The sequence below is a fragment of the Xyrauchen texanus genome, chromosome 18 (genome assembly GCF_025860055.1).
Source record: "Xyrauchen texanus isolate HMW12.3.18 chromosome 18, RBS_HiC_50CHRs, whole genome shotgun sequence".
Lineage (NCBI taxonomy): Eukaryota > Metazoa > Chordata > Actinopteri > Cypriniformes > Catostomidae > Xyrauchen > Xyrauchen texanus.
Genome location: NC_068293.1, coordinates 13,167,429 through 13,180,290, shown reverse-complemented (window position 1 = coordinate 13,180,290; position 12,862 = coordinate 13,167,429). Strand labels below are relative to the sequence as shown.

The following is a 12,862-nucleotide window of genomic DNA, read 5'->3' as shown; positions in this document are numbered from 1 at the left end:
TAGGAATGAAATGAAAACGCTCTCAGCTTCGCTCACAGCGCGCCAGAGGTAACGTAGCGTCAGACTGGATAAACTTGCTAATGCTAGCTGCCTTGCTAACAATTAGGTTACGTCGTACACCAGATTGATTCCATCCGCACCGCAAGATTTCATGACAATGGTTGCAACAGAACAGGTTGCAGCTGAAGAGCGCAACAGAACAACAGTGATGTGGAAAACAGCACTGATCTTTCTGCGCTGTAATCTTGAATATTGTTCTCTAGTACCAAACATGCATCATTTCTGCCCTGTCCCGCTCCGCACGCATGCACGCACACGCACACTTTTCCCTGCATGTGTGTATACATGAAGGGCCTGAGTTAACGTGGTTTCAAAGCACCTTTTAGACCATAAACTTTTTCCCTTCTAAATGTATCTTTATTAATCAGCATGTTACAATCCTTTAATAATAAACAAATTGAATAAACAAATCGATTTCTGTTCTAATTTTGTGAAAATTAATTAGATGTCTGGAATGGATAAGGAAAGACTAAAATTACTAGTTGGTAGACTAGTCTCTCACTTTAATGAAAATATACAAATGTTTATTTCTATATACTTTCTCTCACACAGTAGGAGCAGATCCCTTGGAGAAACATCTTAATATGTCAAAAATCTTAAATAAGTGTCCTAACTTAAGGAAAAATCCACTGTTGTCCTAACTGAAAACTTATTTGAAAGCCAACGTTAGTCAAATTACAATACTATGAAACAAAACTATAGCACTGTCCGAGAACAGCGCTACATTTATTAGCAATACAAAATGCAGAAAAGCGATGTTTGATGGTGGAAACACTTTTGAAAGTCCCAGATGATGTGCTGCACTTTGATGACAAAAGACTCTAAATAATTACTGACTGCCACGAAATATGATAATACAGTTATGAAAAACTTTATTTATTCAGCCTTGAAATTAAAAGAGCATAGATTTTGTTTCTCCATTTTAATCTAATGTTGTTCAATTCAGTTCGCAGTAGCCATTTATGCATCATTGGCTGCTTGGCAACAGACATGAGAGTTAATTATAGAACTATTGAGAGGTGTAGGTTTAGGATTTCCTAACTTAAGATATGATTTTGTAAGATAAGAATCCTTAATCAAGATCATATATGCTCCCAGATCCCTTCTGGCCAAAAAGGCGCTTTTCTCTGTATTAGATTTGCTTACATGGTTTCACTTTCATTTCTCGCAGATTCAGCTAGTAATCACTTTTTAGAACTCCTTGTGTGCTTTGAAACAATTTCCATGCCCATATTTCGTAGGCATAGAGTATTGTGCGTATTTGATTCAGATGCTTGTAAAATTATTTATAACAAACAAACAAAAACTCCAATCTCCACAATGCATATAGTCACATATTTGAACCACTGTATATCATGCCACAATATGCCTTTACACCCCTAGCATCAACTGCACTCATTGTCAGTGTTTAGTTTCAGTTTCGGCAGCACTTCCCCCACACGAGCTCTCTGCAAATACTGTGTACCAACTGTTATATTTTGCGTTTTCCTTATGCTGACATAGTGTTGTTTGGCCAGAATACATTTTACATATGTGGTTTGAACAGCCAGATGCATTTACACTTGACCGAATTTTGAAATTAATGTGTCTCAATCCCCCTCCGGAGGTGTATCAGTCTCTTAGCCATCTTGGCGGGCAACAACCCACCCCCAAACACACACACACACAAACAAAACAATTGCCCTGAGCGAAATTTGCCTGGCACAGTTATCTATTTTGCAGTGATCCTGAGAGTTAAGTTGTGGAGGATGCAGCAGACTACTGCAGTCTGGCACACTTTACAAGGGCAAAATCGCTCTACCACTGCAATCTAGGCACCTGAAATGGCTCTTTAAAATGCAAAACTTGTCCTTGACTACCCCACCCATTTGGATATTTTTACAGTTCTAAAGTTCTTCTCCATCATTTGATTATCGTTTGATGCATTAATGCTGCCATGATTGCCAGCAAATGTACACCAACATCTTTTTTCTTTCTTTATGTTTCCTTCACCACCTTGTTTCAGGTAAATTACGGCATGCAAATAGTGCTGAATTTTTTGAATATGGCTTTATAAAAATAGCCATAATTTACATATAACTTGTATTGTAGGTAAATCAGATGCAGGTTCTTGTGCTGAAATACTACAGTATGTACAAAGGTGTTGTAAAGAATCTGTCACTTTTAGCCTTTGCATGGTGAAATTCCACAGGTGAAATGCTGTAATCTCAATGTGAATCTGCATGATCAGGAGTTCTGCCTGATGCACTTTCAGTGGCAAAGAAATTTCCCTATGCAGATGTTGGAGTTTTTGAAAATGTTTACTTTTGCAATTCCATTTGGTGATGCAGATTACACACTTGAACTTTTCCTGTTTCGTGCATTTGCCGTGTGGTCTTTTCTAGCCATTACTTGCCTATTCTTACCTATCTGCATTCTTCAGCAGAGGGTTTAGTGACAAGCCTTGACCTGCTGTTCCCGCCTCTCTCTCTTCTCTCCTCTCTTTCGTTTGCCTGAGAGAGAATCTCGTTTAGCAGCTCTGTCTTTTCCAATGGCTCTCTTTCCTGCCCTTTATCGAAAAAAGTGAGTGAGGTCACGCGCTTCCAGTAATGGATGAACTTGAAGCATGCAGCCAATAGAGTGGAGTGACTTGATTAAAGGTACGTACACACTGCCAGCCACATCGCGCGCGACAGCGACTCAATACCATTCATTTTCAATGCGAGCACAGCGACTTCCGGCGACACGAGCTGTCGCGACCGTTGGCGCTAGATGTGGGCGTGTCCAGCGACGCGACAAAGTTGAGAAAAGTTCAACTTTGGAGCGACTAATGGAAGCGACAGCCAATAGGAGAGACGACGGGAGAGCTCACGTGATCCTTCTCTCTCTCGCTCTCTCTCTCTCAGCTCCTGCAGTAACGGAAAGATGGATGAAAGGCTAATTCTTGCTGTTAGAAATTTTCCAGTGCTCTATGATATGTCTCTTCCCACGTACAAGGACATTTTAAAGAAAAATACTGCGTGGAAAGGTGTATCTGAGATCGCGGGGATTTTATGGACCCAGACAGACCGACATTTGCATTTTCGCCGCAGATAAACAGCCACTCTGGCAAACAGCACGACTTGTTTCTCATTCATCTTTGATATAAAGCATTTTATGTACTGATCACATTTATATTTAGTCTTTTCCCTCCAAAATGTTTGTTTTTAGTGGCAAGAAAAGAGATTCGCTGTCAACAGCAATGGAATGACATCCGTGAATGTCATTTATAAACGTTACTAGGCAACCAGTAGTGGGAACACCCACTAGCGACTTCACCGCCAGCCACTGGCGACCTGCAGCGATAAAGTCGCTGGCAGTGTGTACGCAGCTTAAAGCATGGGGACATTTTATACAGCTGCTGCCCTGTCTTAACCAGCCTCTTTCCTAATTAAACTCTCATTTGATGACCGCTTTTAGAGAAAATTAGCCCTTCTTTTGAGCTGTCACTTTTGCATTTATGAAATGTACCCCAATGTGGATATCTCACCGTAGGTAATGAAATCTTTATGTGCCATAATTGTGTGTGGAGAGGCTTCTATTGAGTTATGTTCTCTGGTGTGCTGGTTGTTAGTATTAAAATTACCTGTCTCATTAAATATATAAAACAAAAAGGTAAAAGAAGATAAATCAGCCTGCTTTTTCTTTTTCTTTTTCTTTTTAAATATATGTATATAAGGTATACCAAAAGACTAACACAAATAGACTAGCAGCATTAGACTAACTGTAACTGGGCAGTTTGTTTAACAAATTAGTCTCTTTTCAGCATTCAGAAATCATAAAGTCTGGGATATGGAATCTACATCACTTGTGCGTTGTAGGCATGGCGTGAAATGAAAGCTGTTGCTTGTGTATATACACCCACGTGTTCATACACTCACTAGGTCTCTCTCGCTCTCTCTCTTCGATTGGCTGTACATTTGACTCAGTAGCCATGCCTAAAGCCTTTCTCAGCAGGGAACAGAGTTTTAAGTGTGCTTGCCTGAAACACCATCAATACTTAACAGTCCATTACTATTCAGTGCCTATTTAATCCTTTGGCAGCTCTCCTTCACATCACAGGCAAGGTGTAAACCTGCCTACTTATTCATTTATGGGTTCAGCAATTGCCTGCTACAAATTTTGCTCAGAGGAACAAGAGTGTTCCATGTATTTTGAAAACTTCTGCTCAGCCTTTGAGAGTCTTAGTCATTTTTTAATGGCTTTACTTTGCAAACATTTGGCTGTTTATGTAATGAGACCAATGGCATGGATTAAGCGGCTTAACCTTCGTGAATGTGTGCGAGAACGTTTTTCTCCCTCCTTCTAATACTCGGTTTCATTATTTGTTTTGTTTTAAAACTTGTTAGTGCTGTTGTCAGCTATTTTTAGATATATCTGTTCTCACTGTTTAATGAAATGTGGATGTTTATATCTTTTTTATTTGTAAAATATGGGTTTTTAGCCCATAATAGCCAATAGCTTACCTGGAGAATAGGCTTCATGGCCAATGGCTAATATGTGTAAAAACAATTATGAAATTTTAGTTTCAGAAGCATTTTAGTTACTTTGTTGAGTCTTCATCCATCAATGGAGATGGATAAACTCTTGAGTCGACGAACCTGAAAAGCTCTGTAGCCTTTTAGCGACTTCACAGCTGTAAAGTTTGAGAACTGTAGGTAATTCTTTATTTTAAAGCAGATATTGAGTCTAGTCAGAACCTGAAGAGTCTGTTTTACTGAGCTTGTGTAATTACTGCAGAAACAGGAGAGGTCTAGACAGCAGGATGCTTGTGTATTGTAGATGGCACTGTCATGCTGCTGCTTTTTGTTTGGATAAAATAAAATAATAGAGAGTGTCTAGCTCAATCTAGCTTTATAATTGTTTGTTTACATACATAATCTCCATATCTTATTGCTAGCCTAAACCTACATTAAATGTTTTGGTGTTAACAGAATGACTGTTTCTGTTGATAGATTGAATGTATTGTTCTCGTATAGGTAATCGGGATGCGTAAACGGTCATACAAAAAAACTGTACCATACAAAAAGAACCACATGCAATACAAATAAACGTCATGGTTACTATTGTAACCTCCATTCCCCGAGGGAAGAAACAAGACTTTGTGTTGAATTAAGTTACACAAGGGGTCTTCCTGGGATGCCAAACATACCTCTGTACCTGAGAAAAGGCCAATGTCACGTTGGCAGACAGAATTTGCATGCCCTGCCCTAGACATACGGGTATAAAGGCAAGCGGGGCAGCGAGTGCCAGTCAGGATTTTGCACTGAGGAGCCGAAAATAAGGTTCGGCCATTAACAGTGGTAGGTCTAGTGCTGTGGCAGGAGGGACACAAATGAAGTGAGACAAGGGGTCCCATATAAAAACGCCACGCACTGTGTTACGTGAACTGTTGAGACAGGTGCAAGCAGGCTACTGCGTGCTAAAGGCACCTGTGTCGGCTGCACGTAGCCCTCCCCAATGCCCCCAAAGAGATGTCACATACAGAACTTAGGTTCCCTACACCCCTGAGGGGGGGAACAGGTGCTACATGACTAGCATGGGGTTAAGCCCAGCAGCCGCGGCCTTCTCTCTCACTATGTATCTCACATAGGACGTGGAGTGGCGCTATGAAATGCGTCGGGGAAGGCGGTCTTTCCCGGTCCTATTCTTTCAGGGGGAAAAGACCCTGCGGAGGCCACATCCTACCCAGTCTAGGGGGAGGTAACTTGTGGCAAATACACCACGAGGGTTGTGAAGCCGTACGTGGGAAATGGCGCGGTGGTAGGTCCAGCCTAATGAGTGGGGACTCTACAAGCACGGCGACCGGGGCAGCGGGGCTGCCCAAGGGAAATGAAGGTCCGCCGTACTGCGGGGAATACATCTCGGGGATTTTGCCTGAAAAGGGAACTAAGCCCATGGAGCCCGACCCCAGTACAGAGCATCTGTGACTCATAGTTGGTCTGGACGTCAATTGCTCCACTGAATTCGCAGGCCAGAAGGCTAGGGAGGAGAACATCCAGGGAGCGACGCTTAGTGGCTAACCTAGGATAGAAGGCGCACTGGATCAACTTGGTGAAGGGTGCTGTGTGCAAGCGGAACACCCGGTCTGTTGTGCCACGTTACCGGCTCTGACCTGACAAAACACGGGACGAGACCAACTCAACCCTGAGATTGTAAAATCTGGCTAAGGTATATGGTGTTGTCCAGCCCGCTGCTCTGCAGATGTCTGATAAGGAGGTGCCATGGGCCAGTGCCCACGAGTATGCCACAATTCTCGTAGAGTGTGCTCGAACCCGCAAGGGGGCGGGCACGGCCTGGGTTTGATAAGCTAAAGAAATGGCATCAACGACCCAGTGAGCTAACCTATGTTTGGAGACGGTGTTCCCTTTTCTCTTTGTCTGATTCGGCCGTCCGCCGAATCAGACAATGAGCTGCTCAGAACATCTAAAGCTCTGCGTGCGGTCCAAATAGATACGCAAAGCATGTACCGGACACAGCAACAAAAGGGCTGGCTCTGCCTCCTCCCGGGGCAGGGCTTGCAGGTTCACCTGGTCCCTGAAGGGGGTCATAGGAACCTTGGGCACGTAGCCTGGTCGCGGCCTCAGGATAACGTGAGAATGTGCCGGACCGAACTCCAGGAAGGTGCGGCTGACAGAGAATGCTTGCAGTTCCCCAACCCTCTTGATGGAGGCTAACGCGATCAGGAGGGCCGTATTCAGGGAGAAGGCCTTGAGTTCATCTGAATCAAGCTGCCCGAAGGGGGGTCTCAGGAGGCCCGAGAGGACATTGAGTGATCCCAGGAGGGGGATTGGCTAGGCCGGGGAGTGTTCAGTCTCCAGGTGCCTTTCTGGAACCTGATAATCAAGTTGTGCTTACCTAGGAACTTGCCATCTACTGCATCGTGGTGGGCTGCGATAGCAGCTACATACACCTTCAAGGTGGAGGGGGACAGCCTCCCCTCCAGCCTATCCTGCAGGAATGAAAGCACTGACTGAACTGTGCACCTCTGCGGGTCTTCGGCTTGGGAAGAACACCAGTTTGCGAACAAGCTCACTTTAGGGCGTAAAGTTGCCTGGTGGAGGGAGCTCTGGCTTGGTTGATTGTGTCTATGATTGCAGGTGGTACATCCATTAGATCTTCCTCATCCCATCCAGGGGCCAGACGTGGAGGTTACAGAGGTCTGGGTGCAGGTGCCAGAGGGTGCCCTGTCCCTGTGAAAGAAGGTCCTTCCTCAGGGGAATTTTCCAGGGAGGTGCTGTCGCGAAGAGCGTAAGATCCGAGAACCAGGCCCGGGTGGGCCAGTAAGGGGCCACCAGGATGACCTGTTCCTCGTCCTCCCTGATCTTGCACAGCACCGGTGCAAGAAGTCTCACTGGGGGAAATGCATACTTGCGCAGCTCCAGGGGCCAGCTGTGTGCCAGCGTGTCTGTCCCGAGGGGGGCTCCTGTCCTGGGCAGAGGGAATTGTCTTGGGAGGCAAAGAGATCTATCTGTGCCTTGCCGAATTAATCCCATATCAGCTGGACACCTGGGGGTGGAGCCTACACTCTCCGCTGGGCGAAACCTGGGACACCGCATCGGGAGGCAAAAGAGTGTACCGAGGCTTGGGTGCTGAGAAAAGACTCAAAGCACTTACCTTGCTCCACGCACCTGGCAGGGGGGAGGTTAGAGACTGAGGAAGATGTCCTAGAGAGGCATCTTTGGAACTTGTCAGCGCTGGCCTGCCATGGCTGAGCAGTCACGGGGCCAGAGGCGAGGGAACTGCGTCCGGGGAGCCTGGACTGTACAGTTTTCGGGCCGGGGTGCCGTGAGAACGGCGCGCACCGGCTGGATGACCCAGGGAGTGAAGAAATCGCACTTTTATTGAGAATGTGGGTACCACAGCCCGAAGGCGGTGCGGCAAATGAAAGTAATGGAAACAAGGATTCTCCTCCTGGCCCTCCACCGGGGGATGGAGTGGTCTTGGTACCAGAGTGGCAGAGCGCAGTTCCTGCAGCACGTCAGGGTCGGGACTACCCAGGTGCAGATCTTTAAGTGCCTTGGCTTGATGGACCTGCAGGAGAGCCATGGCAGGCAGGGTGGAGGCGGCCTGTCCGGTGGGGCTGTAGGCTTTGGAGGTCAATGATGATGTCATCCTACAGGCTCTGGAGGGGAGTCTCGGGCAGTCCTGCCAGGTGGCAGCATTCTCAAGGCATAGGTGGATTGTAACCGCCCTATCCACCTCGGGGACTTCCGTGTACCCGTGGACTGCCCGGCCATCCAGGGTAGTGAGAGTGGACGAGTGGAGGGGTCGGTAACAGGCAGTAAAAGGTGCCCTCCACAACCGCGTCAGCTCGTCATGCACTTCCGGGAAGAACGTTACCGTGGGGGCGTGGCTGTGAGCGGTGCCCAGAGCCAAGGTACCAGTCGTCAAGCCACGAAGGCTGTGGGGAGGACGGAGGGTTCCAGTCCAAGCCCACGCTCACGGCAGCCTGGGCAAGCATGTCGGCCATCTGTGCGTCTGCCTCAGACTGGGCGGGCTGGCCCGAAGGCGGCGACGTCATCATCAGCGGCGACGTCATCATCCAAGTCCAGGGGCTCAATGGAGAATCCCGGCTGGCTGTGAGGCGAACTACACTCATCCCGAGCTGAGGTGCATGGGGATTTACCCGGCGAAATTGAGCCCGTCGTTATCGCCTTCATCGCCAGCTGGGTCATCCTCAATCCCGTGGGAAGGAGGAGCGACGCGGGGGGCGGCTGAAGTGGCATTCACCTTGAGGAAGGAGAGCCGCGACTGCAACGCTGCCATGGTCATGTTCTCGCAATGAATACATGAGCAATCCACGAACGCCTCTTCAGTGTGATCGCTGCCCAGGCACACGAGGCAGAGTCTGTGGCCATCGGTCTTGGAGAGAAATTGACCGCATCCAAGAACAACACCGGGGCGGAAAGGCATCTTGAAAAAGAAGCGTCCTGAAAAGGATGTTCAACGCCGCTGTGTATTGCTCTTTTGTGAGTGGAAATCTCAAACACTTTTAGAGAAATCAAAACTCTTTAGGAGGAGAACACTCTTTTAACAGTGAAAAGCGCTGTCGAAGCGCCCAGAGAGACGTTCTGAGAGAGAGAGAACGCCAGCTGGAAACGTGCCGTAGATCCAACAGCAATGCTTCTCGCTGACAGAGGTGAGTGAAACAGTGGTGAACTTCAGCTTGCTTGTTGCACAACCGTTCGGCTCCAAAGAGAAATTCTGACTGGCACTCGCTGCCCCGCTTCCCTTTATACCCCTATGTCCGGGGCAGGACAATTCTGTCTGCCAACTTGACATTGGCCTTGTCTCAGGTTCAGAGGTATGTTTGGCACCCCAGGAAGACCCCTTGTGTCACTTCATTCGACACGACGTCGAGTGAGTGACAGAAGGAGAACCTATTATAAACAATGTATACAAAAGTTCAATGTTCTCTGAAAAGCAACTATAAAACAATATGTATTATGAAAAGCACTGTACATATACATTTAATTTATATCTAACTAATGTCACACTATTTTCCGAATCACATTTTCCCCTTAAGGGAAGACAAGGACATCCTGCTAAGACACTCATAAGAAAGTGAGGAATATCATATTACAATTAATTTAAAATGTCATAAAACAGCTTACTACTGTACAGTACATGTCTCATCTAATAATTATGGTATTTCAGTGTGGAATTCGTCAATTGGGCATCACAGCATGAAAAAAGTTGGAAACATCTTCACTGCTCACAGTTCAGGATTAATAACACCGTTTGTTTTTTTACTCAGTAATAATGTCATTACAAAGCATGTGAAGCATTTGCAAAGGCCGGCGCTGTATATAAACGAACAAGCTCTCAAAGTTTGCAATGTGTTTCTAATCATAACATTGCTGTTTTAGTCAAAACTTAAGTTTTAACCACATGACATGCTAGCAAGCAGTGACCAGCTACACACAAAACGCCAGCCAATCGCTCTTCGACTAGCCAACCGGAAATTACACCCACCTATTATTCGGTACTGTAAGGATCTGTTCTAAGGATTGCTCTTTTATCTTCCTTTATTAAATGGTTTCTCTCTCTCTGTCTCTCTTGTCAGTGGGACTCGATGAAAGATGACAGAGGAGGTGATTGTGATAGCCAAGTGGGACTACACAGCTCAGCAAGATCAGGAACTGGACATCCGGAAGAACGAGCGCCTGTGGCTGTTGGATGACTCCAAGACCTGGTGGAGAGTTCGCAACGCGTCCAACCGCACTGGCTACGTCCCCTCCAATTACGTGGAGCGCAAGAACAGTCTGAAGAAAACGTCACTAGTGAAGAACTTAAAGGACACTCTCGGTAAGAAGTTCGAAAATTCACTGAAGCATTTCACCAATTCATAGTTCTGATGATCTGACAAAGCCCCTTTAAGGCTCTTTGTTTTATCCTTGGAGACCATCTTGGTAATGCCCCATGTAGGCAACAGCAGGCAAGCAAATAGATCTTCTTTCTACTTGAGTTGAGAAAGACTGAAATATCCAGAATGGTTGGCAACATTTATGTCGCAATAAAATCCACAAATGAAAACCCATAAAATCTGACAGCAATGGTATCATACATTTACAACTTCAGCTTAAATTAAAGTGTGCATACAGTGTATAACTGATCCTGTATCTGTTTATATTATCATATAGTGCTGTCACAGAGAATGATGGGAAATGTAGTTTTGTCTCACGGGCCTAAATGAGCAATGATTTCATCCATGCACCACACACAACAACACACAATCCATGCAAAGTTTGTATCATCAACCCACGTTTTACAATGTGAAGTTGTAAATTCACATTTACAACTTATGATCATTATCAATTTGATTCAACAGAGATTCTTAAATTGACACACGCCTAACATGGAAAGTCATGGCTTAAGGCTTAATTGCAGCTTGTTGTGGCATTCATGTGCTTGTAAATAGGTTTGTAAATAGTTCAACAATAAAGCTCATTATAATTTAATCCACAATGATGTTTCCTGATCCCTGAGACATGTCCTACCAAGGTGCCTTAAGGAAACAGATTTCCATAGACTGCCCTCTTCTTCTATGGTGTAGTTTTTAATGGAACAGGTATTATCATGGTCTTTTTGTATCCTTAGATTTTTAAAGAAGATCAGTCAAGGGCCCTGGGTAGCTCAGGGATTAAAGACGCTGACTACCACCCCTGGAATTGCGAATCAGGGGCAAGCTGAGTGACTCCAGCAATGTCTCCTAAGCAACCAAATTAGCCTGGTTGCTTGGTAGGATAGAGTAACATGGGGTACCTCCTCGTGGTCATTATAATGTGGTTCTTGGTCTCGGTAGGGCACGTGGTGAGTTGTGCGTGGATGCCACAGAGAATAGCGTGAACCCTCCACATGCTTCAGCAGGTGATGATCTGTATGAAATGCCCTCGCACTTGCTATGCTTTAATGTTCAATCTGTCATCTTAAGGCACTAAGGAAGACTCTTGGGACTGTAGCTTTTTTCAGCGAGTTGTGTACAGGCCAACGCCACGTAACAAATGCACAGAAATGCACAAGGAAACATCTGAACCAGTTCAGTGTGTTTGATTATATGAATGTGTTATGCAATGACCCTTTATAACAAGTGTAAAATGTATTGCTGAGGCGCTGTGTTTCATCATTCATGGGAATTATGTTGCTGAAGTTTTTCAACAGTCTCACCTAAATAATAGTCGATCTGGTAAGAAATAGTCACCTTAATCTAATGGGGGTTATTTTTTCTCAATTGCATACTCCATTATCTAGAAGAATATATTGATGTGTTTGACTTACTGCTGTATTGCTTGCTTAGGCTACTTTTCAAACAGTAATGTAATATTTAATATTTTTCCAATCATACTAAATCAGTTATGTGCAGGATCATATTTGCCATCATTGGCATCATTTCCATTTGTGAGAGTTCTTCATCAGTTCTCCAATGGGCTTTCATTAAGACCTAGATTTGGTTAAGGCGCTACAGGTTTGTGAGGATTAATGAAATTCTTGGTTCAGTGCATCCCAATTTTTACCCTGCTCATGAAATGCCTGAGTTCTAGGCCAGCGTGTTCCTATTTTCAGGGGCTGCAGACAAGGAAAATTAATTATGTGGCACTGTTTGAGAATGTAACCTGGAAAGTTTGTAAAGAGAATATGGAAAGCTTAAAAAGTCCTGCCACTTGCATTAGCAGATCAGAATTTTATTGGATTCTGATTTACTCAAGATACAATCCACACGACAATGACTAATGTATATTTATGTTTTCTTCATTTTCATGGCATTCTAAAATCATTTGTATGCCTACATGTGAACACACTTAGCCCTTTCTATGATTTGTTGAACCAATATGTGATTACCATTAGTTAATGAGCTCTAAACTACATTTTGTTTTGTTTTTTGTTAATGAGCTCTGAACAACAGGAAACAGTAAATCGATAATCTCTCCTCTGCTGCAGGGCGTAGAGACACGGAGAGGCTTATTGGTTACTAAAGTTGTTAAATGCAAGGCATTTCCCCCAAGTAGGCCTAGGTCCCTGAGACAGCCAATGAAATTTGAGTAGGTCATCATTCAACTTTAAACTGTTACATTGTACCTGCTTCAATTTAATTGTGCACCATTGTGTGCGAGTGAATGTGTATGAATTCTTGGCAGGTTCCGAGACAGTTGTTGAAGCAGGTTAGACAAGTTTTAAAATGAGACATCCCATTCAGATTTAATCAGTCCATCCACAGCAGAACATTCAAGTTTGAGATAATGAACAAAGAAAGTGAAGGTGTTCAGCAGCCTATTTTTGAAGA

General features: G+C 44.8%; 1 protein-coding gene across 3 annotated transcripts in view; it reads left to right on the top strand.

Annotated features, from left to right (window-relative positions):
- The window catches only part of LOC127659000 (cytoplasmic protein NCK2-like), a 576,925-nt gene that overhangs the window by 50,516 nt on the left and 513,547 nt on the right, over positions 1-12,862 (top strand). For 2 of the 3 annotated variants that reach the window (XR_007972482.1, XM_052148601.1), the window contains exon 2: positions 10,148-10,389. Coding sequence is in view for 2 of the 3 variants with exons in the window: in XM_052148601.1 (XP_052004561.1) it covers positions 10,164-10,389 (226 nt within the window). In the remaining variant the exon portion in view is untranslated. Of the gene's footprint in view, positions 1-2,552; positions 2,700-10,147; positions 10,390-12,862 lie in introns of those variants that run through there. The other variant, XM_052148602.1, reaches the window with a different exon arrangement.